The sequence below is a fragment of the Drosophila ficusphila genome, unplaced genomic scaffold (assembly GCF_018152265.1).
Source record: "Drosophila ficusphila isolate 14025-0441.05 unplaced genomic scaffold, ASM1815226v1 contig_414, whole genome shotgun sequence".
Taxonomy (NCBI): domain Eukaryota; kingdom Metazoa; phylum Arthropoda; class Insecta; order Diptera; family Drosophilidae; genus Drosophila; species Drosophila ficusphila.
The window spans coordinates 14,579,313-14,602,777 of record NW_025064328.1 but is presented as its reverse complement, the minus strand read 5'-3'; the positions used below and the strand labels follow the sequence as shown (position 1 = coordinate 14,602,777).

The following is a 23,465-nucleotide window of genomic DNA, read 5'->3' as shown; positions in this document are numbered from 1 at the left end:
CTTTTCTTATTATTTTTAATGGTCATAAAACCTCAAATCATTTATTACCGCACCTTAAAAAATCAATAATTAAATAAATTAACAAAGTTAGTATTTGTAACGGATTATTCAAAGTTGTCAAAATTAAATTTTCAAATTGAGATACTCTACAAGTTGGTATTAAAAAGTATGAGTGGATTGTTTGCTTAAAGTGAAACGGTCACTCTGATTACAGAACTGCGCGAAATAACGAAATGAATAACGTGAGTTGTTGAATTTGCAAAATTGTTCAAAATAAACTAATCGTTAGGCTTACAGGAACTGAAAACTAAGATTGAGAGCTGCGCCCGTACAGCAGACACCTTCACGCGTCTATACTACGCCGCAGTGGACAATCGCCGCCATGTAAGTTCAGATCCCTTTGAAGAGCCGGCATTTAAAAGGAATAACGAAATAACGGTGCTCTACAGCAAATTGGTCGCCTCTACCTGGACAACGCCACTTTTAGCTGGAACGGAAACGGGGCGACCGGACGTGAGATGATCGAGCGCTACTTCCTAGAGCTGCCCACGTCCAGCCACCAGATGAATACCCTGGACGCTCAGCCTATTCTCGACCCTGCGGTGGCCAGCCAGCTCACCTATCTCGTCCTGGCCAGTGGCACCGTAAAGTTTGCCCACCAGCCAACTCGCAACTTTCAGCAGACCTTTGTCGTGACCGCCGAGAACGACAAATGGAAAATTGTGTCTGACTGCTACCGCCTACAGGAGGTAATGGTTTAAGGCAGCCGCGAAGAACTCGTAATTTTTTATGCATAATTAAAGTTAAGCTATGTTTTCTAACGGCAACGAGTTTATTTCTGTTTCTTGGCATCTATAATTTACCTAAATACCTATTTTTCCGCCTCCGTCTTGGGCTTCTTGGTGGTCGGCTCGTCTGCGGGCAGTTTCTCAGAGAATATGGCCTTCGGCTGAGTCTGCTTGTAGGCCGGGGCTATCCAGTACGGATTCTCAGCTGCGTCCTTGGCGTATTTCAGAATGGCCTCCCTAGGATCCTGGTCGTCATCCACACGCTTGCTAAGGCCAAGGTTGCGGATAACATAAGAGGAGAGAGTGCCTCCGGAGCTAGCCACGCGGCCACCCTGTCCACTGGTGATGGGCAAGTCCGGCCGCTTGGACTTTACAGGATCCATACGCGCCTTCTCCATGCGCTTGCGCGAGGTGCGCGACTTTTCCTGTCGAAACAAGGGCAGGGCGTGTGGAGTAATGATCTGGGAGACTCCCACCATTTCCATGGGCTGCCGCTTGCGATGCGTCTTCACCACGCACAACTTGGCGCCTCGGATGCTGCGCTGCTCATCGTAATAGCACTTAATGGTTCCATTGCCGCAGCTTACGAACAGCTGACTGAGTTTGGGGTGCCACAGAGTCTTAATAACGTGCGAGTTGGACACGGGTATTCGCTGCACTTCCTCGTAGCTCTTTGTGCTGTAGAAATATAGATTGGCCTCGGCCTGGCCCTTGGGCAGCGATTCTCCAGTGACCAGCATCCGATCGTCCGGACTGAAGCAGCAGTCTGTGGTGTCGTAGCGGGAAAACAGATTTGTCCAGGTGTGCAGGGGCTTCTTGAATTGCCGTAGATCCCATAGCTTCATGGTCTCGTCATTACTCCGCGTGGCCAGTTGCTGTCCCATGTACGAGAACACAATGGAGGTGATTTCTGTGCCCTTCTGGTGAGCCTCTCTAACGCAGTGCGTTGTGTTCACATACATCTTACGTGTGTCCCAAGTCTGGATCGATCCGTCCACGCATCCAGCCGCTATGAGTGTCGCGTCCCTGTTGAAGTTGCACGAGGCGGCGTTCGTGCGAAGACCTCCCTGCGCTCTGGTCTTAATCACTTGCACCTGCTCCTTGCTCCTTAGTCCCTGCCAGATGCGCAGGGTGCCGTCTAGAGCCGCGGTTAGAAACTGCTCCCTGTTGAAGGGGTGCCAGCAGCCCGAGGTCAGCTGCGCCACGTGCCCCTTGGTGCGTGACATATCAGAAATGTACTGGTCGCCTTTGCAGCACTCCAATTTTTCGAAGCCATCGCGGTCAAGCACTTTGGCCTGTGCGTTTCCCGATATGACCAGGATCATGTCGCCGGTCACGGAGTACTGGAGAGAACGTATTGGATGATTCTCGCACGGCTGTAGCTGCCGAAAGCTGCGCATGCCCGAGTCCATGCCGGCAAAGTCCCAGAAACACATGTCGTAGTCTATGGATCCGGAAACCAAGCGGGCTCCCGAAGGATCGCCAGCCAGGGCCAGGACTGCCCGAGATCCGTGCTGCATCTGCACTTCGTGTGTGTAGGGAATCCTCTTTGCCAAGCTCTGCTCGTCGTCGGAATCCTCATCGGAGGAGTCATCATCGGAACCTTCGACGTTGGAAGCCGCCTCCGTGGACTTTCCCTTCTCTTCCTCTGCATTTGGTGGCAAAGGACCGATTACGTCTTCCACCTCTACCTCATTCCCCTTTTCATTTTCCTCCAACTTTGCTTCTTCCTTTTTCTTGTCTAGTCCCGGTCGGGTTATCCTAGCTTTTTCGATCTGCTCGTTAATGTCGAATACTTTGGCCGCCTTGCGCCCAAATCCGCTGATGCCCATCACCTCCTTAAGGTGCTGGCTCTCCAGATCTACGACCACATCTTCAATTTGGCTGATCATCTGTTGCTTGTCCATCTTCTTGAACCCTCCACTGGTATTAGGGGATTCCTTTTCATCTCTCTTGGCGGTTTCGTTTGACTCCGGCTCGGCGGGTGTCTTGTTCACGTTCAGCTGGATCTTCCCGAAGGATATTTTACCACGCTGCATGGCTTGTGATTTTCTTCGTTGTTTTAATTAATTAAGAAAAAGTTCTCTCAATAACATATGCCGCTTATTTAGTAAACAAAATTTTTAAGTGACCGTTTTTTAACATGTACCTTTATACTTCAAAATACCAAACTGTTTTATATTTCTTTTTGGTATATAGCTTATCAAAAGCAAATTGGAAATTATTTACGATATTCGTAATTCCAACAAGTCTGGTTTGTAGGGTAAATGTTCTACATAGGCGGCTTAAAATATTTTAAAGCATTCAAATTTAATTTTACAAATAACCACAGGATATTCGGCATTTTCCGAGCGTATGAACTCATAACTTTACGATATAGGGTTAAAATACTAGGGGTATTCCGCATGATTACTGTGTAGTTCAGCGATATACCGAATATACTGCTTGATTCCAAGCAAGGTAACTCTGTTTGTCTCGGTTTGGCGTCTAACCTAAAATTAGGCGCGCAGTGTTGTTTTTTTGTCGGCCGACGTTTTTGCAAAATTGTAGACAATTTCGCAAGGCGACGTAATTTCTTGTTTATTTAATTAGTTAAGAAGAAGGACCGCATAATGACGGACTCGTTGGAGTACAACGACATAAACGCCGAAATGCGCGGTGTTTTGGTAAGTTGCGAAAGCAGCCGGCACTCTTGCACATTTGTTCTGACTGAGGCTCTCGTACCCCGGGCTTTTTTTTCGTAAAGTCCTCAGGACGTCTAAAGCTTACCGACCAGAACATCATATTCAAGAACACAAAGACCGGCAAGGTGGAGCAGATCTCTGCGGAGGACATAGACCTCATCAACTCGCAGAAGTTTGTGGGCACCTGGGGACTGAGGGTGTTTACAAAGAGCGGGCTGCTCCACCGCTTCACTGGCTTCCGGGACAGCGAGCACGAGAAGCTGGGCAAGTTCATCAAGGACGCCTACTCGCAGGAGATGGTCGAGAAGGAGATGTGCGTCAAGGGCTGGAACTGGGGCACTGCCCGCTTCATGGGCTCCGTCCTGAGCTTCGATAAGGAAAATAAAACCATCTTCGAAGTGCCCCTGTCGAACGTTTCGCAGTGCGTCACCGGAAAAAACGAAGTCACCCTTGAGTTCCATCAGAACGACGATGCCCCTGTGGGCCTGCTGGAGATGCGGTTTCACATTCCCGCCGTCGAGTCGGCCGAGGAGGATCCGGTGGACAAGTTTCACCAGAACGTCATGAGCAAGGCCTCGGTCATCTCGGCTTCGGGCGAGTCCATTGCCATATTCAGGGAGATCCAGATCCTCACGCCGCGCGGTCGGTACGACATCAAAATCTTCTCCACCTTCTTCCAGCTGCACGGCAAAACTTTCGACTACAAGATCCCCATGGACTCGGTGCTGCGGCTCTTTATGCTGCCGCACAAGGATAGTCGGCAGATGTTCTTCGTGCTATCCCTGGATCCGCCAATCAAGCAGGGACAGACTCGCTATCATTACCTAGTACTACTGTTCGCTTCCGATGAGGAGACTACTATTGAACTGCCCTTCTCCGAGGCCGAGTTGCGCGACAAGTACGAGGGCAAGCTGGAAAAGGAGATTTCTGGACCTGTGTACGAGGTAATGGGCAAGGTGATGAAGGTGCTAATCGGCCGGAAGATTACCGGACCCGGCAACTTCATCGGACACTCGGGTACGGCCGCCGTCGGCTGCTCCTTTAAGGCAGCCGCTGGATATCTGTATCCCCTGGAGCGGGGGTTCATCTATATCCACAAGCCACCACTACACATCCGCTTCGAGGAGATTAGTTCGGTTAACTTCGCGCGCAGCGGCGGCTCCACTCGCTCTTTCGACTTTGAGGTGACTCTCAAGAACGGAACAGTGCACATTTTCTCCTCGATCGAGAAGGAGGAGTATGCCAAGCTCTTTGACTTCATCACACAGAAGAAGCTGCATGTGAGCAACATGGGCAAGGACAAGAGCGGCTATAAGGACGTGGACTTCGGCGACTCGGACAACGAGAACGAACCGGATGCCTACCTGGCTCGCCTTAAGGCCGAGGCCAGGGAAAAGGAGGAGGACGACGATGACGGTGACGACTCGGACGAGGAGTCCACGGATGAGGACTTCAAGCCAAACGAAAACGAGTCCGATGTGGCCGAGGAGTACGACAGTAATGTGGAGAGTGATTCGGACGACGACAGCGATGCAAGTGGAGGCGGAGATGGCGATAGCGACGGCGCCAAAAAGAAAAAGGAGAAGAAGTCCGAGAAGAAGGAGAAAAAGGAGAAGAAGCACAAGGAGAAGGATCGAACAGTAAGCAAGAAGAGTAGTAAATATAGTCTTACCTAACATTTTATTGTATCACACTAGAAAAAATCCACCAAGAAGAAGGACTCCGGGAAACCGAAGCGTGCGACCACTGCCTTCATGCTCTGGCTGAACGACACGCGCGAGAGCATCAAGAAAGACAATCCCGGCATTAAGGTTACCGAGATTGCCAAGAAGGGCGGCGAGATGTGGAAGGAGCTGAAAGACAAGTCCAAGTGGGAGGAGGCGGCCGCTAAGGACAAGCAGCGCTACCAGGACGAGATGCGCAACTACAAGCCTGAAGCGGGCGGCAGCGACAACGAAAAGGGTGGTAAATCGCCCAAAAAGCGCAAGTCGGAGCCTTCCCCAAGCAAAAAGGCCAATACCTCAGGCAGTGGCTTCAAGAGCAAGGAGTATATATCTGACGACGACTCTACCAGCTCCGATGATGAGCCCTCCAAGAAAAAAAATAATTCCACATCCGATGGCGATGCCAACAAGAGCAAGGCGAAGAGCGAAAGCGAGGCGGAGGAGAGCGAGGAGGCCAGCAATGCTAGCGATGAAGATGAGGATGAGGAAGATGAGGCCAGTGATTAGGCCAATAAAGATAAGCAGATAATTCCACAAACACGTCTCACTCACTCATGCCCCAAATCTAGTTTATACACCCCTAGTTCTAGTTATGTGCTGCTGTTGGATACAGACCAATAAGAGTTGTTTTCTAAATAAAACTCGACAACAAATCGAAAGTTCATGTAATTAAACAGAATCGATAAATGCCCATAATGTTTGATGTTTATCCAAAATTTTTCGGTTGACTTGTTTTTGCTACGCATGAAATGACGGCATACATATGTCAGTCAAAAATCGTTTTTCAGAGTTTGTAGTTATGGCCACGTTGAGGTACCTTTTCCTTTGGAATGGTCTGTGGTGCATTTTGCAGGCAAGTCTTATGTTAAGCTGGTTGGCATTAAGGTTAATCTTTGGCCCACATCAGGTGCAAGCAGTGGCCAAGTTCACGAACATTGAGTGCTTGAGCATGGATGAAAACTTTACCAGCGTCTCCCTGTGCCGATTGTATGCCATCAAGAGGGATGTAGTTGAACTAAGTCTGCGGGTCAACATTTTGCATTGGCCCAAAGGTCCCATTTCGGTGAGTACGCTTTCAATGTGATTGTGCCTAAGGGTGCTAAGAATATCTGGTTGGCTAGACTGTTTTTCTTGGCCGCATAACTATCGTGCATACAATTTAAATTTATATTTGCTAGCAACTTAGTAATTAAACCCTCATTTTTTTAACAAATCTTGATAACATTTACTATCTGTTCGTACGCCAGAAGTGCGCACTACGAATTAGCGAGGGTCAACCGACGGCGGTTGACGGACTGACGCTGTTGACGGACATCCTGGCCGGCAGTCTCGATCTGTGACTTGGCCAGCAGATCCTCAACATCGTCATGGAGCTCCTCCTTCTGAGCGGGCTGCTTGGTTTTTGAGATCGTGGCAGACTCATCGGCGGACGTCTTGGTCATTTTGGGCTTGCGTTGAATCCGGCGACTAAGAATGTCGGAGGGCTCTAGGCTCATTATGTTGTTCTTCCTGGCCAGCTCGCTCAGGGATGGGTGTGCGTGCAAATGGGTGGTGGCCTTCGAAGCCTCCACATGAATCTCTTCGTCATCGTTGAGGATTATCGAGCTGCCGGCGGGACTGGAGTAGCTGGACCGGGTTTGAGCGAAATTGCCAATCGAAGCGGAAGCCGAATCCGAGTCTTCCGAAACCCGAGCTGCCACCCCTCCTGGTAGGTCCGCTGCAACGCCAGAATCCTTTGGGGGCGGGAGCGAGGTGGTCGACCTAGTCAACAGATGGGACACGAACGGCATCGCAACTGTGCGGCTGCGCACCACCATCTGCGACATCCCGGCGAAGACGTCACTCAGGAGCTTGTCCTTGCCACGGTGCAGGAAGTGATCGATCTGCTCCTGCCGCTTGGCCAACACGGGGCGGAGGATGGCGTCGAAGATCCAGACATTGGCCCCCGGGGCGGACAGGACGATCCACAGAACCAGCAGGAACTTGGTGGGCATGTAGAGCGGCATCCACGAGAGGAAGGCGTCCGCCAGCACCTCAAAGGTGACCAGGAAGGCGTAGACTATCCAGTACTTGACCCAGCCCAGGAACTCGTCGTCCCCGCTGTTGAGCGTCTTGTAGGTGTGCCATGCTGGCCCCAAGGTGCCGTACACGAAGAAAAGGATCCGCGAAACGAGACTAAATATACACATCTCGATCTGCATCAAGCCTGGCCAAAGTCTGAGTCTAAATAAGGTGGTTCGACTAATGTCTGCCCGAAAATGAGTAGTTTTTTTACGACAATTCCGAATTTAATGCATGTGGTGAAACTGAATTTGTTATGTATGCGCAGAAAACTGTTCGTTGTGAATCGTGTTCAATGATCTACTGGTGTGTTTTAAGTAAAAGGCCCAGCCTCCCTGGACAACAACACTTTTGAAGTTCCAAAACAGATGTCAGCCACGCCAGAAATTCGGAATATAAACAGCCTCTAAAACTAATAGATCTCTATTTTTCTACAGATGCGCATGCAGTTGTTGAAGAAGGCCAGTGGCTACAAGCCCTTTCTGTACAACATTTGCCAGTCGGATGTGTGTGAATACCTGGAGAAACGGAATCATCCGTTTGTCAACATTATTATCGACCAGTTCGGCAACAGAACTAATGTGCACAAATGTCCAGTACCAGTAGGTTGGATCTCGGTTAACCTGTCCTTGTAACTTTCTTTGCTCTCCTCAGCCCGAAATTATTCTGGATCACTTTCGATTTCCGGTGAAGGTGTTGGAGATTATGCCCCTTCCGTCCGGGGACTACGGCCTGTTCACCACCTTTAGCTTCGGTCGCAAGGAACGAGCTCAGGTTAAGGTGTATTTTACACTTACAGAATACCGCTAATAAAGTGATACACAAGAGTCGAACATTTGTAATAAACATCAGTCGCGGTGCAATAAACCAATTAATAAATTTGCCATAAATTTGTTAAGTGGCCGTAAAAGAGCTTTCCGATTTGATTATCCCTTTGTAATTGTAATAAACGGGGTTTAATTAAAATTATTAATGTGTGCATTTATTTCAGTTTAATATAATATATAGATGCTCCTGACACGTGCGAATGGATATTGTTGAAAAACGATTTCTGGCTGTTCCAGGGTTAGGATCATTGGCTTCTGATTCAGATCGATTTTCGGCGGAAATTTCTTTCACAAACAGACCCAAAAGGTCGGAGTTTTGACCCTGCCCACCGCTGAACGCTCATGACATTTTGGATAGGCATTCAAAAAGCCATCAAGAAAAGGTTCCCATACAATTCACCGACATTTCGGCAATTGAAACCGAAGCCCCGAATCAATTGTAATTGTGTCTAATAAATGAAATGTTGACGGAAATAACGCAAAATACAATGGAGATTGAGGGGGCGGCGGGGAGCATTACGTGTTCGATTGTAAAAGGCAAAAGCACAGTTACCAACATGCATGCATAATTAATTTGTGGGTCAATTGCAAAAACTTGAACTTCAATTCGAGAGGCTTTGGCTCTGAGCTCCACTGGGGTGTCATCTTTTGGCACATCGCCTAGGAAGTGATTTTTTGTGGGATTTCGGGATTTGCATAAATGCCGCCAATTAATTTTGTTATGCAAATTAATGACGAACAATTAGCGATGCGAGACAAAGCCGATTTATTAATTGCACGTTATTATTATTGTTATTTTTTTACAATATATGTAAATGAAAATATATTTTTCGCACTCTGTTTCGCCCGACGTTCTTCATGTTGTTTTTGTTCGACGCTGTCAATGGCAATGCGCGCTTTATCGCTGATTAACCCAAATTTAAATGGAGCTTACCCCAAGCTCCATTCAATCTGAGGAGTGAGAAAAGTGCGGCCAAAGGCCAAGGAACTTTGTAAGAAGCTATTGACATCTCGATGTGGGTGCTGTCAGCTAATGAAATTGTGTTTAAATGTAAATGATTATGAATTGAAATGGAGGACCCATTGTGCCTTGAAAAATAAGAACCAATCAATCCTACTGGGGTTCATTGGGTGATAATAAACCTTGCCATACTGTCACCTTTTGATAATTTAAACGCGCTAAGCAAATTTCCTTCCTGCTAAGCCAAATGAACGCTTGCTTTTATTTATTGATCGGATAATCAAATTATATGCAGGAAATTAATAAAATAACAAATGTTTTTAAGTGATATTCACTTGCTTGGCTTTAGAATCTGCATTGACCCCCGTCAAGATGTTTTTGAGACCCCAATGAACTGAATCCGAGACCCAAAAGATCATCGATAAACAAATCGAAACAAATTGCTTTACAATGGGGCGACGAATGAGTCATTTACATTGCGGTTGTTATTGCGAATTTGCTGAATTTCGGATTTTGATCAAGATTAATAGTGTGCTAATTGCATTAAGATTGTCGCCAGCAGCATTCCTTGAAAAGTCGCAGCTCGCGTTTGTACCGCCGCATCAAGTTCGTTGCTTCAGTCTTTTGTTTGTGCCTGCCGTTCTCAATTAATCAGTGGCAGTCCCTCAACTCCGTGTAAGTGTTCTGCTTCGCTCTCAACAATTTATCGGACACAGTTTTGTTCGCCAATTTGTAATTACAATGTGGGCCATTGGCCAACAAATTGCTACTGATCGCCGGATCATCGATTCCTGGCGCCGACCCATGAATCAATTAACACGCTCGTCCTCTGGCATTGAACTTTTCTAATTGATAATTAATGGGAGGTCGCACCGGCAGCTGCTTCTGTAAACTCCCCAGAAATGAGTCAACACCAGGTACCGGACAGTCCGATCAGATCAGATTCCGCATTTAATCACTGACGTTGGCAAGGGCACGAAAACAACAGCAATGGAGTTCGAAAATCTACTTGGGATGGCCCGGGTTCATTCTCTTACTGCGTCGCAGAGAGTGCCAAGGCCTGTCCTCCTCCGAGTGCTGATCCTCCAGTCTTTGGGTCAGATAGCCGATAAAGTTGTCCACGTTGGTGCTCTGAAGGCCTTCGCCGGATGCCAACTGAGGCCTGTGGAGGTTCCTCCCACTCATTCTGGGCTGCTGGCACCTAGAGGCCTCGTCCTTTTCGATCTCGGCCATTAGCTCCGAGAGTTCCCGCTTCAAGAGGTCGCCGTTGAGCTGGGGCCCTCCTCCCTGGTCCTCCCGATCCTTCGGGATAACCGTAGCCACCAGCGGCGACTGCAAAAGGGTGCGGAATACCTCTTTGCCGAGCGCCTGATGCCAGTGGTCGCCCTGGTCGACGATCCATTCCACCTTGCTCAACAGGTACTTTCCGATCAGATTGAACAGGTGGTTGGTGCTGTACGGGGCACTGAACCAGAGAACGACGGAGAGGATGAGCTTGAGGGCAGCGTAGAACGGAAGCCAGCCGATAAGGACGTCCGTCAGGACTCCGAGTCCTTGGAGCAGCGCGTATATCACCCAGTACTTCAGCCAGAGCTCGATGAAGTGGCTTTGGCCATGGCTGAAGGCTCGCAGGGTGGACCATCCGGGACAGAGAGCGCCATAGTAAATGTACATTAGGCGCAGCATCCTCTTGAGTCACGATGAGTGTCTTTGGCTGTTAGCTAACTTTCCACCAGTACTGGGATTAAAATAGTATCGAGTAAAAAAAGAGAAATTTACAAAAAAAAACATATATTTGTATTCCTTAAAATGTGTTGGATAAGCTCGGAATAAGTGATACGAATGGCCTGTTGCGACGTGATAGTCGAAGTTTGTGAGAGCAAAAAATAATCGTCTATGTGGTCGGAAAAACTTTGGTCTCCCATTGAAAATGGTTTATAATGATTGTGCTCACATTTCGAGCAGCCGAGAGACAATCAAATAATTCCTTGTCACTTCCTAGAGTAAGCTCTTGGAGCAATCAAAAAATCTGTGGCCAGCACTTGGCCATCAGTGGCAGCGCGGACTGGCGGCGGTTTGAGCCAGGCTAAGTGCCTTGGGGCTTTGCCTGTGGCTTTCGCAAGACCAGGAGCCGCGTCCATGGGTATTCGCGTGTGTGCGCCTGTCTTCGGGCCAGCTTTATGCATATTTATAGATTTGTTTGGCCGACTAACAAACCAAAATAAACCGGAGGGAAGGAGGGGAGAAAGAGAGCCAGTTTATGGGCCAGATTGTATTAATGGCGGCGCCTTTTTGGCCAAAACGGTGAAGCTGGTCTATTGGGCATTCGGTAGTCGCCAGCGGATAGTTCGACCTGACATAATGGAAATAATAATATAATCGACTCGGTTGCAATTTTGGTCAACTTGTTCGGCCTGTCTGCCCCTTAGATTTATGAACATTTCTTCAGCTTTAATCGGGACTAAGTTTATCCGCTCCACTTGTTTGATTTTCCCCTATAAACCCGTGATCCCACTTAAACAAGACTAGTTTGTTTGGCTGTCGATGCTTATTACATCATTTAAATAAACTGAACGTTTGGCTTGACAATTTCGTAAATATTTCGTTGGCGGATTTTGAGGTTTCCAAACAAACTTCCAAAAGCAACGACAAAGTAGCGTGAAATGTTAAAAATTATGCAAATTTTTTATGGCTTTTCTTTGTTTGTTTTTAAAGAAATTTTGGGGGGATGGGACGCATGAATTGAGTCCAGCTGGGATGTGTTTTTAAATGGTTTTGTTTCGTTTTTTACTTCTCTTTTTATGTTTTATGTATCATTTGTGTACGCTGACGGCTCGTTAACTCTGCCATATTTGAGAGTGGGAGAGTCGCGGCGATAACAAGCCATATCCGATGATCTGTTAACCTCTTTATCGGCGCCTCAGCTGCGGTTGCCCAACGACCAACGGACCAACGGAGCAACGGTCTTTCTCCACCTCTTCTGGCTGTGAATGTTAGTGCCATCGATGCGGGCTGATTGACATTGACCCTTGACACGGATAAATAAATACGTGTACGAGATGTGGATGGGCGAGGAGAAAAACTACACTTTGATTAATCGGCCAACTGTGGAGCTATTTTTCTTCGATGACCTTCCCAAGTCTACAGAATGCACGACTCCCAGGAAAATCAGTGTTTCTCGCAGCGACTCATCCGAACGCTTCCCAGAAAAAAAAACTCGTTGGGGGTTCAACAATTTCGAGCCTGACAGAAGCGAGAACAATTGCCAAAAGCAGAGGAAAATGTGTCAAATAATATTTAATGCATGCAAAGTGCGCTCGAACGCGATGCACTGTGAGAAAGGCAAGTTTGGGCCAATAAACAGCGCAATTTAAGGGTAATGTAAACAAATGCAAAGCAGTTAACACGAAATCCGCATAAAAGTAATGAGTTCAATTGCCAAAACGAAACCCGTTCGGCAACGCTCACGGATCGGTGGTCAAAAGGGGAAGGGGCAGGGTAAGGGGAGGAAATTCACAGCTCATTAATAGATGGGTATCTCCAACTGCGAGTTAAATGTCGCCTGAAGTGGCACTCCGCGATGCACACAGATATGGGATCTGCACGGGTTGTCGCCGCCTGCAAACGAGGTCGATGAGTTCCACTCACTGTGTGGGTTGTGGGAGGATGGGTTCTGCTTCTCCGCCTCCGTTGAGTCACCCGAGATCCGGAGCTTGGGAGCTCGGTTCGTTGCCGTTTCACCCACAAAGCATTCGGGTATCCTGATGCCACAGCTGCCGGACGTACGTGGCCGGGTCACTGAGCCCGGTGGCGTCGGAACCCGGCCCATTGAGGTCCCCACATCCCACATCCCAGATCCCACATCGATCTCGCGATGTGTGACAATTACCTTTTAATTGGCCCACTTTGAACGGGCCGAGTGGATCTCAATATTTTATCTGACACACGCACTCGCGAGGGAGTCGAATGAGCCTTTATCAATGCGAACATAAACATTTCAGCAGCCGCCCTGCCATTGAACTCGGCGTGAACGAAACAATTTTTCTAACACCTTTGAAAAATGGCTTTTGTTTGTTTTGTCTCGATTGTGCTATAACTGGGGGAAGTGGCTCGAATGGAATTTCGGATTAGATTGCCAGAGTGGGCTAATCATTAAGAGATTTTGGCATAGAATTCTCGGATAAGGCCTTCGAAGTGCACTTGGGCATTTACATGAACAGCACAACAAAAAAAAAAAACACTTTTTATTGCCACTTTAATGAAACCTAAATTGAAATCTATAAAGAAAATGATTGGCTTAGAACCAAATTTTGGTTTTCTGCAGCTAATGAGCTGCGAGATTGACCTATTGCCATTATAAATCAGCCGTTAACATCGATCACGAAGGTTGAGAACTGACTAGTGACTAGTTCTCCGATTTCCCCAGTCGGTTTCCTGTACTGAGCATCAGCGATGTCAATGCCCAAGTGACACCTTCCCAATTAATTTTGCACCCAGGGAGCGCCGATTAAGCAATGTCAAGATGTTCGGAGTACCCGTAACATTCTCGGTGCGAAGATCCCCGCCCAGAGATTAATTGAGCCGAGACTGTGCAACATCAGCCCCACTCAGACCTCACTCAAAGAGTCATTCACGCAGAGGGAGACGGAAAACGGGGCCCAAAGCCACTCGAAAGCTGGCTCAAAGGCGAAGCTCGAACTATGGTTCGAAAAACGCAAGTGTTTTATGTTTTCGCTTTCGTTGGAGCTTTCAAGGCTTTGGCTCACAGTCGCAGCCAGCTCGTGGCGGACCAGATCGTCTAGCAGTTTGGCCCAAAGCTCCGCTCTCGGACCGCCGACAGAGCCGACATAGCCGACAGAGCCGTCCCGCTCGCACCGCCAGCTGTGCTTTGGATCGGTTTTGGACTCCGTCGAGCGGGCCCAGCGAGCGTTAACTTTAGTGTGCGCCGACCTGTTTCCGTAGACGGCCACAAAAAACCGTCAAAGACATAGCCCCGACTTGGACTCTGCCTTCGAGCCACGGTACGCAGATCGCCAAATCGATTTCGAGCGTCCCCAAAGTGACTGCTGCTGCCACAAAGCCACAGAGCAAGCCTCATCTGAAATCAAAATCAAAATCCCGGTGCAGTGACAAGATCGTGACGTCAGGGCGGCTCAAAGTGCAACTCCCCAGCGAAACCAAGCTCAATCCGCAGTCCACAATCCGCAAACCCCGTTTTCGTAATCGTAATCGCATCGTGCAAGCGAAAAAAGAGTTATTAAATAAGTGAATCTGCCATCGGCATCCCGCTCGCACGCCCAGCAGCTCGTACCGCTGCAGTCGACGTCGCCGTCGCAGTCGCCGCCGCCGCCGCCGCCGTCGCTGTCGCCGCGTTCTCCATTGTTTATGTTTTTTGTGTTCTTCCCCCAGAAGGCGGGGAAGCGGTAGTAAAAGCAATGCGCTCGCAATGAAACGAAATTGAGTGAAAAATAATTTCGTTTACAAAAAGCGAAAATAAGAAAAAAATCAGCAGCGAATGAGAAGAAAAAAATTTACTGCCAAGCGAATTTCACGCCGTATTTAATCTTTGCTCACTGACCGCCTCCAGCTTAATCGCTGCTCGTCTTTCTTTCCGTTCCGATCGCGATCGCGAGTGTTCTGTGCCCGATTCTGGCCATATTGCTCCGGCTCTACCCCAGTAACGGCCACCGATCCAATCCGACCCCGATCCACTCCCAAATCCCGCCCTCGAGTCTCGATTCCCGGGCTGTGTGTTCTGGAGATCGCGCGTTTCCCCACCGCCGCAGTTTGCGATTCGGAGCAGCTCCCGAGCAGAAATCGCAGGAGGTTCCTTTCCCCAAACTCGAGAAATTCAAACCACTTCGCACCGATAATGATAGTGCTCTGTGCCCGCCTATGAAAGTGCTATAGAAAACTTGAAAGTTACGTAAAAATCCGTTTGGCTCGCAGCATTTGCTTGGCCAGTGAAGAAAGCAGGAACAAACTTAGGTGAGTTCAGTGACAAAAATTCTACTTACTAAGAAGGGGAGAACAAATTTTACAAAACCCCTTCTTCTTTATATAAGGGGTAGCAGAATATCCAAGTTGTGTCTTGTCAAATCAAGATGATTTAAAGTGTTTTCCTCCATATGCAGTTTTTCCGTAGTTCTAAAACTTGTAACTCGATTATCACATGCTACCATCACCCGCTCTTCATAATTTTCCACCAGCAGTAAATAAAAACCTTTAGGCACATGTCAACCGAACAGAGCTACGAAAACCTCGTAGTTTTCTTTGATCTTTGATTTTTGATTATTACCTCACAAAACCAAAAGTTGTTGTGCTGGCTTTTACTAATTTGCAGACAAGTTTTGGGTCATAATTATTACCACACATGTGTGTTTGGTTTGAACTTGCTAATTGCGGAATCAAGTAGTTTTAAATGGGAGAGATACAGGGCACATATCTAGGATTGGGCATGATAGTATAACCGAGACAAGCTTCAGAGATATCGAAAGGTGGGGCAGGAAGGGACTGCTGGCCCTACAAAACTGCAGAGCGGGAAACAAGATTTCTAGAGCAGGATCTTGAGGCGGGGATACTATATATATGTACATATATACATGCTCACGATACAAGACTTTTGTCTGGCTCTTAGTGCAGCCCACAAAATGGGCTTGTTTCCCAGTTTTAAGTTCAGTTGAGCTGGTTTTGTTTTATATTTTTGTTTCGCTGAAACAACTTTTCGTGCCGATTTGTTGTTGTTGTTGTCGTTGGTGTTTTGTGGGCTTATTATCCCATTGTTGTTGTGTGAGTTTGGCTTTTGGTGTGTTTTCAGCTTTCAGTTTTGAGTTTTGAGTTTTCAGTCTGCCTTTGCGAGGCTCGGACCAATGCGATTTTGTAATATTGCTACAGTTATTATTTCCCGCTACGCTTTGCTCTCCGCACTGTTTTTTTTATTTTTTTTTAGTTATTTCGCTGCAATTATTGCAGTTTTGGTTTCAACAAAGAGAGTGAGAGGGCGAGAGAAAAAGCGAGAGCTTTGAGCTTTCGGATCGGCCTTTGTCTGGATATGTCCACCGATTTGACACTTTCTAACCATTGATATTCTTTGGAACGGATCCCCGCAACAACAGCCCTTCCGTCGCTATGTATTTTCCCATAATCGCCCATTTATTTGTGCCACCCGATAGCCATCATTCATCAGATTCCGAGTTCAGCTCGCTTTCAATTCATCTTTAAACCGTGTTTTGTTTATTGGGATCTTTTTAGCTTTTCATTGACATCGGCGAAGACGAAACCCGAGTAACCTGTTTGTTTTTATTTTTTATTGGTGTTGTTTCAGTCGCCTAGCCACTCAATTTACGTAGTTGTTGTTGCGACTTCAGTATGTTTAACATTCATGGAATAGTTTGTCAGGGTAGTCAATGTACTCGGGTTGATTTTTGTTATTCGCCTGCTCATAGTTGTCGTTGTTATTTAGGTTTGTTTCCTTTACAAATATATAATATTTCTCTAAAATATTTATATTATATTTAACATATTTATTTAGATATATAATCTCATAATTTTATGATGAAACCATCGCATAAATCGAAGCAAAGCTGAACGCAGATTTTAGCCAACGTCTTCTTTAATTTCAATTACAATTTCACTTTCATTTTCATGTGGTTTACGGCTTTTCCGACTTCGACCGCAACGGCGACTGCGACGTCAACTGCGACGCTGACGCAGCACGCAATCAGTGCAAGTGGTTTATGTTGTTGTTGTTGTTATAGTTGTTTTTGGCGGTATTGCATGTTGTAACAACAGCTGAAAAATTATAACAAGAGCAGCAATAGTTGCAGAAACAACGAAATACGGGAGCAAACATTCGATTCCGAATTGCATATTTTATGTTTTTTCGGAGTGTGATGTTGCATGTTCTTTGGCAAATATTTATTTCGTTTTCTTTCCCTGCTCTTTCGCCTGCCAGTGACTGTCATGGCGGGCTCATCTTTAAATTTAATTAGCTTGGCATATTACGTATACGCAGGGCTGCCTTTGTTTTGCCTCCTCTTCCCCGCATTGACTTGCAATTTTTCAATATTTGCGCATTTTATAATGGCATTTTAATTAATATTTCGGGGGGACAAGAAGCGAGACCCATCAAACTCGTTTTCGGTGATGTATCTGCTGTTTGCCCCTCCCCCGAGCAAATTACGTATACGCACCGTGGGGCTGACCATGCCATTGTTGTCTGCAGAACTCAGATGGCTAACCATCTACCATCTAATATACATAAATTAATAATATGCCGAGGAGCAGATGCTTGGACAGGCATCCAAGCCGCGGCCCTGAAACCAGTTAAGAAGCCATGATCTTCGATGGATTATGTCAGCGAACCTAGAATTCAAATTGGGCTCATTCAAATATTGGTATTTGACATTTGGTCTCGCTTTACTTCTTTTTGTTCGTCGTTAACTCCATTTGCACAGCTGTTTCCTCGGCTCAGCGCCGCTGCCGAGCTTTCAGCAGGCGAAGACTCAAGACTCAAGGTGCTGGTTCCCAACCACATTCATTGTTTTATCATTATAAAACAATGGCCAAAAGATTCGCTCGCCCTTTCCACACACACACACACACACACACACACATATGCATGCATATACTCAGGCACACAGCAACATTGAGCAAATGCAAAAAGTTCAGGTCACAGACATTTTACGTAATCTCCACCTCCACTTGATCGTTGTCTGCAACTTGCAGCGGAATTGTCGGTGAAATATCAGAAAATTTATTATCTCTTGTGCAAACCGTTCGCAGTTGAACTTTGTTATGTCACATTTGAGCCGATTTATGTGTGATCCAGTTTTGTGCTCCAGACTGCCTGAGAAGTGGGTTGATTTCCTGCGTTGCTCATACGCTCCGTGGCTTCCGTTCTTGGAGCCAATGTCACTGGTCGACTGGTGGCCAGGCAGAAAGCAGCAAGTGGGGAAATGGGTTCATTATCAGCCGGGCGGAGAGCTTCTGACTCAGGTGCTGACACACGAGTTCGCCAGAAGCAGCTGTTTGTCTGATGATCCAAAGAGAGTGGTGGCCCAAGCGTCAATGTCAATTTAGAGCAAAACGCTGACGCCCTCCGAAAAGATCGAGACAACAAGCTTACAACAGACCCGGCTCCGAGGGTTGTGTCAGCAAATTCATTGAGAAAGCGAGGGGCACAGCAAAGCGAGCCAAAGCCAACACCAGCAGCAACACACAAAAAATTCCCATAAACCGAAACAGACGCTGACTTTATGGTAAAAGCAAAAGCCACAAAATCGGGGGGAAAAAGCGAAATACACGGCCAGGCGGCATAATTATGCGGAAGCTGACAATGCAACTTGCTTTGCTGTCCCCTCGTTTCGGCTTTCGGCGGCTTTTGGCACAATTCCATTTCCATTTCCACACTTTTGGGCCAGCTTCTGTTTGGAATTGGTTGACATTCGATGATGCGGATCTTTTCACTTGTTTCAACCTCCCCCCTCCCCCGTAAGCCGTAATTATATAAAATATGAACGGGAATTATGCAAGCTTGAATATAAATCAAACAACAGTTTTGCCATAGCCGTAACCTTGAGCTGGCTCTGATTCAGATTTATGCATGCACACATATGGCGAACGATTCGACCCTAATCGACCTTAATTATGCAAATGATAGACCGAATGTTGTTGCCATCTTTTGGCCTGCCTCGCTTGCCTCATAACTGTTTCTCGTCCGATTTGGTCCGATTGTGGATTTTGTATTTTGTATTGTAAAATATGAATCGGACTGCAAACAAGATGTTTGCGGTCACCGAGGAGGCGTCACGTTTTGCCCAAGCTTCGGTTTTCGGTTTTCGGTTTTGTTTATGAGCATTTAAATTTCCTGATAATTTGGCTGCAGCCACTGCACATTTGTTGGCTTTCGTTAAACCCTCTTCAGTGCTCTTGATTCGTTTTCGTTTTTGGGTGAAAGTCTTGCCTTGAAGGTTGCCAAATTGCACTTTCGGCTAACCGATGGCTTTGGTGGTTTTTTATGCATTTATGAATGCTTTGCACCCCGGCACAAGCCATGTGCCCTTTGGCCAAGTTGGAAGTGGGTCTCATATATTTGAAGTCTCAAGCATTTTAATAAAGCTTTCGAAGACTCTTTTTTATTCAAGTTTAAAAAACCAAGTTTGTGGTCCAAGTCATTTGTTTCCTGAATGGAAAACAGTATACTATTTTCCACGATTGCTACCATTTCAGGTATCGCTCCGAATTACCCAGCATATAGCATTGGAATCTGCACTTTCTTTGGCACGAGAAGTACTAATACATAAAACTTGTTGCAATCCATGAGCAAGTGTTTGTGGCACTGCCCTTGGGCTGCGTTCCACCCATTTTTGGCAATTGGCCAGCCGAGCATTTCATTAGGATTGATGATGATTGATTCGCCGGCGAGACTTTCTTCGAACCGAAGTGGGCCACGGCAGATCTTGCAGCACGCGGCATGCAAATTGTGCAAACCTTCGGGGATGCAAAATGTCATGCAATTTGTCGTAAATGCCGCCGAGGAGTTGCAACACGCGATTGCAGCTGCCGCTGCCGCTGTCGCTGTCGCTGCTGTTGTTGCCGCTGGTCAGTTCTGTTTGTTTCTTGGTTGGTTTGTCAAAAGGTTTGGCCGTGTCGTTGCCGTCGATGCGATGGCTGCGATGGATGCTGTTCGCCTCCTGCCACGCATCGCTGCATCATTATTGACAATTAGCCGCATTCGATGCCGGGCGGATGTGCAACTGCAACTGCAACAACAGTAGTAGCAGCAGCGACACGAGCAACAACAATCAGCAGGGCCGACAAGATTGTTTTTAGCCCCGAGGCTGCTTCTTGGCCTTATGCAACAATTAATTACTCAGCCAGCGGGGCAGTAAACTAGGTTTTTCTGCAAAACTAAAAGTAAATATTAATTGAAGCAGCAACTAGTGTTGGAGTTGCAACAACAGATGCCTACTGCACTCGCTTTACAAACATAATGCCCATTTGAGCATGACCGAGACAGGTTTGTGGGCAGGAAAACTGTTAACGCGAGGTGGTAAAATTATTATTTGGAAGTAAATAGTAAATACTTTGCATGCCGCGATTGCCTGAAAAGGTTGGGAAAGGTGGGGTAGTGTGCTAGTATTATTATTTACTACAGTTAATAAAGTTACTAATCGTTTTTACCAATTAATGTCTTTCATTCTAATTTAACATTTTTCTTTCTCCATTTTATTGCAGTTTAAGCACTTTAAGGATAGTCTTAGCACCCTAGGAGGCCGGCTCAGAAAGATGTCCCCAACACTGGTCCTAATCTCAGCGCTCCTCCTGGCGAGCTCAGTGTGCCAGGCCCTGCCAGAAGTAAGTACCCGTCGAGGTCCAATGCCAGCGCTCGGATCACGTTCGGCTGGAGTCCGAGAACCCATCAATCAATTCAATGCGGTATGAGTAACCTTTGGGCACTCGCGGCTAAAGTCGGCTGTTAACGGGCACAAAACCAGCAACAAACGGCCGCCAGTCAGCGGTTTCATTGTCGTTCGCATTGTGCGTAATTAGCATTTCAAGAAATACAAAACATTTTTTGTATATTAATTAAATTACCAACCAGAGCAGAGAGCCGAAGAGAGTCGACGTTAGAAATAAAACATTGGCATTGTGTTTTGGCCCGGGTTTCCGAGTGCGCTTGTGTGGGTATCTCATTGAAACACACACACACACCAACACACACACACACAGCTTTTGTTGGCTTCGTTTTGTTTTGAAGAAAAAGCTCGGCCAGCAAAATTATGGCCAAGGTCAGACGTAAAAAGTTCTTGTAATTGTAATTGTTTCAAGTGAGTGTCTGTCTGTCTGTCTGTCTGTCTCCTCCCCCTTTCTGTTTGTTTATTTTGCTGCCACCACTTTTTGCTGTCGTTGGCCAACTGTAAGCCGCCTTCCCCTCCATCTCCATCTCTTTCTCTTTACCATTCATTGTCACTGCTTTCCGCTGTTGCGGAGGTTATGGTTTGGCTTTGACTGAGGAAAACTCCATGATCGAGGCGGGTCCAAGGTGGCTTAATTTCCATTTTCAAGTCCGTTTTCGATTTCCTGCGCAGAGAAACACTGCATGTTGTTTTAAAATGATTTTGAAAAGTGACCAAGCTAGGGAGATATTTTTTTCAAATACGAGTTCAAACTGGAGTTGATTTCTCGTCAAGGTAGGCCTTGATTCTGCTATCGCGAGTTTCCCAAAATTCCACTTGACAATGGTGCTACTGGAGACGAGCGACGGCAGGAGGATTAGAGTGGACCTGACGCTGCTGAACCGCTCCCTGGTGATCCGGGAGATGTGCCGCGTCAGCGAGGACTCGGCGGACGGTGACTTCGTCCTCCCCCTGCACGGCATCCGCAGCAAGGTGCTGCTCAAGATCCTCCTGTGGGCCGAGTTCCACAAGGGACACGAGGAGCCCGCCTGGGTGGCCAACAGCGACCCGATCATGTCCTCGGAGATGGAGGTCCGCACCTCCGACTGGGACAAGGAGTTCCTCCGCGTGGAGATGGACACCCTCTGCGAGCTGATGGAGGGCTGCAACTACCTCGAAATCCCTTGGCTGTTCAAGCTCTGCGCCCAGAAGCTCGTCGGCCAGAGCAGACAGCTCCCGGAGTCGCAGTTCAGCAAGTACCTGGACAAGATCCCCTCCCTGGCCGAGATCCAGGGCCTCTTCACCGAGCAGCCCGTCGAGAAGCGCAGCTCCTCCCCTTGATTTGTCTTTAAATTAGAGAAGTGATGAGTGTTGTAGTTGCTTTGGAGAAATTGTTAGCCACTGTAAGCCAAACTTCTACATACAGTTTTCCCTTCACAGCAAGCGAGTCATTATTACTACTCAGTGTACGGATACTCTTAACTAGACTAGATTTAAATATAGAGCAAGATTTTCGGGCTGATTTCGGTGCGAGTTCGTGTTGGCTGAGAGACTTCGACCCCTTAGCCTTGCCGTGGTCGCATAAATGGCGCTGGCACAGAAAATGTGCCCCATAAACGACTTCGTCTCCGTTTTCCACTGCAATTAAAGTTGACACGCCACACCAACAACAACACAAACAGCAACGACAAGCAACACAGCAACACAGCAATACAGCAACCCAGCAACAACTTTGACGAGGCCCTTCAAATCCCAGCCGAGCATGAAAAAAGTGATGTAAAAAACCGACTTGGGCCAAGCGAGACATGCAAAACACCAGCAGAATATCGATACGAACGCGAATGAGTCAGCTCTTGCTTTTGTTTTTACCTCTTTATACTTTTTATGTGCTGTCAGAAGTGCAGAAAAAATATGAGGTATCCAGATGTTTGCTGGCTATCAATTGCCGGCCAAATAAATTAAGCCTTTAATTGTGAAATCAAGAACGGCTTGTTTCACGATTTGTCGTTGCTCCTGGGACCGCTGTCGTTTCCTCTCGACTACTGCTCTACTCTTTCGAGTTTTGCAGTCTGCAGTCCCCAGCACGTTGCCTCGGTTTCAGTTTCGGTTTTGTTTCTTGTTTTAATCATTTTTGAGCCCGGGTTCTCGGGTCACGTTCTCCCCGCTGTTTCTGTGTGTGTGCTGCGTGGGGTTATAGGAAATCGGAGGAATGTCAGCGAATGAGTAATTGCTGGTCGATTAGCAGATTATGCAATCGAAGTGGAAAAGTTCAGCACTCAAGCGAAACATAATGCTTTGGTTATCGTTAAAAAATGAAAAGAATCTTCCACCAAGGTTAGCATTTATCATTGAAAAGATATCTGTACTATATGTGTTCCTCCCCTTGTGGTAGTTAGATCCTTACATTGAGTAGTTGCATTGACCAATATGTAGTATGCGGTTTTCACCCCCATCCTCCTTAAAAAATAAGTCAGCCAAAATTGTAGTTGGCATTAGACACAGCGCATGTCAAAGGTGTCGCAACACCCTGAACTTTTCGCACTTTGTTAATCGCTGGCATAAACACAAAGTTCCCAAATGAGCGAGGAAAAAACCTGAAAATTTAGCGCCGACAGAAGCGGTTGCTAATTTCCGCCGCTTGTCAGCCGTGGCGACAAGGTCAACACACCCAAGGAAATGGAAATGGAAGGAGAAGTACTGGGAGGAGAGGCGGCGAACGCCAACGAGTTCGCAATTTAGTGGATAGTTAACCGTCCACAGCCCAAAATCTTCAACCAAAATCCATGGCTCTTGCGAGTGAAGAGTGAATAATTTCTTTGTGTTTGACTGACGGCGGGACTGAAAGGTCGAGTGACACTCTTCCGAGCGTCTGCCGCTGTTGACTTTGACCGGCTGGAGGAGGGGAAACCAATTGCTCAACAAACACCGCTGGCCGCTCTTGCCATAAACAGTGTATTGGCCTCAGCCAGAGCCAATTTGAAGCACACTTTTCGCGTTAATATGGCGGCTACACCTTTTACT

The 23,465-nt window shown here is 47.0% G+C and overlaps 8 protein-coding genes across 11 annotated transcripts in view; 5 read left to right on the top strand and 3 right to left on the bottom strand.

Annotated features, from left to right (window-relative positions):
* Positions 1–163: 163 nt before the first annotated feature.
* On the top strand, positions 164–827 carry LOC108090953 (NTF2-related export protein). Its single transcript, XM_017189897.1, has 3 exons — positions 164–242; positions 298–384; positions 450–827. Exons 1-3 carry the CDS (start codon positions 234–236, stop codon positions 759–761), a joined length of 408 nt encoding a protein of 135 aa, XP_017045386.1. The 5' UTR covers positions 164–233; the 3' UTR covers positions 762–827.
* Positions 819–2,920, bottom strand: LOC108090952 (gastrulation defective protein 1 homolog). Its single transcript, XM_017189896.1, has one exon. The coding sequence runs from the start codon at positions 2,825–2,827 to the stop codon at positions 872–874; it is 1,956 nt and encodes a 651-aa protein (XP_017045385.1). The 5' UTR covers positions 2,828–2,920; the 3' UTR covers positions 819–871.
* A 342-nt stretch (positions 2,921–3,262) lies between these two features.
* LOC108090939 (FACT complex subunit Ssrp1) lies at positions 3,263–5,892 on the top strand. Its single transcript, XM_017189875.1, has 3 exons — positions 3,263–3,454; positions 3,535–5,112; positions 5,170–5,892. The coding sequence occupies exons 1-3, from the start codon at positions 3,401–3,403 to the stop codon at positions 5,701–5,703; spliced, it is 2,166 nt and encodes a 721-aa protein (XP_017045364.1). The 5' UTR covers positions 3,263–3,400; the 3' UTR covers positions 5,704–5,892.
* Positions 5,893–5,995: 103 nt separating this feature from the next.
* LOC108090993 lies at positions 5,996–8,147 on the top strand. Its single transcript, XM_017189950.2, has 4 exons — positions 5,996–6,049; positions 6,104–6,259; positions 7,695–7,859; positions 7,912–8,147. Exons 1-4 carry the CDS (start codon positions 5,996–5,998, stop codon positions 8,065–8,067), a joined length of 531 nt encoding a protein of 176 aa, XP_017045439.1. The 3' UTR covers positions 8,068–8,147.
* Positions 6,350–7,571, bottom strand: LOC108090992 (receptor expression-enhancing protein 2). Its single transcript, XM_017189949.2, has one exon. The coding sequence runs from the start codon at positions 7,395–7,397 to the stop codon at positions 6,453–6,455; it is 945 nt and encodes a 314-aa protein (XP_017045438.1). The 5' UTR covers positions 7,398–7,571; the 3' UTR covers positions 6,350–6,452.
* A 1,342-nt stretch (positions 8,148–9,489) lies between the features above and the next one.
* Positions 9,490–10,866, bottom strand: LOC108090658 (receptor expression-enhancing protein 3-B). Its single transcript, XM_017189440.2, has one exon. The coding sequence runs from the start codon at positions 10,729–10,731 to the stop codon at positions 10,051–10,053; it is 681 nt and encodes a 226-aa protein (XP_017044929.1). The 5' UTR covers positions 10,732–10,866; the 3' UTR covers positions 9,490–10,050.
* A 3,071-nt stretch (positions 10,867–13,937) lies between these two features.
* LOC108090892 (venom metalloproteinase 3) overlaps positions 13,938–23,465 on the top strand; it is a 45,106-nt gene continuing 35,578 nt past the window's right edge. The window contains exons 1-2 of one of the 4 annotated variants that reach the window (XM_017189798.2): positions 13,938–15,033; positions 20,284–20,403. In XM_017189798.2, coding sequence (XP_017045287.1) covers positions 20,335–20,403 — 69 coding nt within the window. In that variant the 5' untranslated portion in view covers positions 13,938–15,033; positions 20,284–20,334. The remainder of the gene's footprint in view (positions 15,034–20,283; positions 20,404–23,465) is intronic. The other 3 variants (XM_017189795.2, XM_017189794.2, XM_017189797.2) reach the window with 3 other exon arrangements.
* Positions 21,216–21,887, top strand: LOC108090893 (E3 ubiquitin ligase complex SCF subunit sconC). Its single transcript, XM_017189799.2, has one exon. It carries the CDS (start codon positions 21,288–21,290, stop codon positions 21,783–21,785), a length of 498 nt encoding a protein of 165 aa, XP_017045288.1. The 5' UTR covers positions 21,216–21,287; the 3' UTR covers positions 21,786–21,887.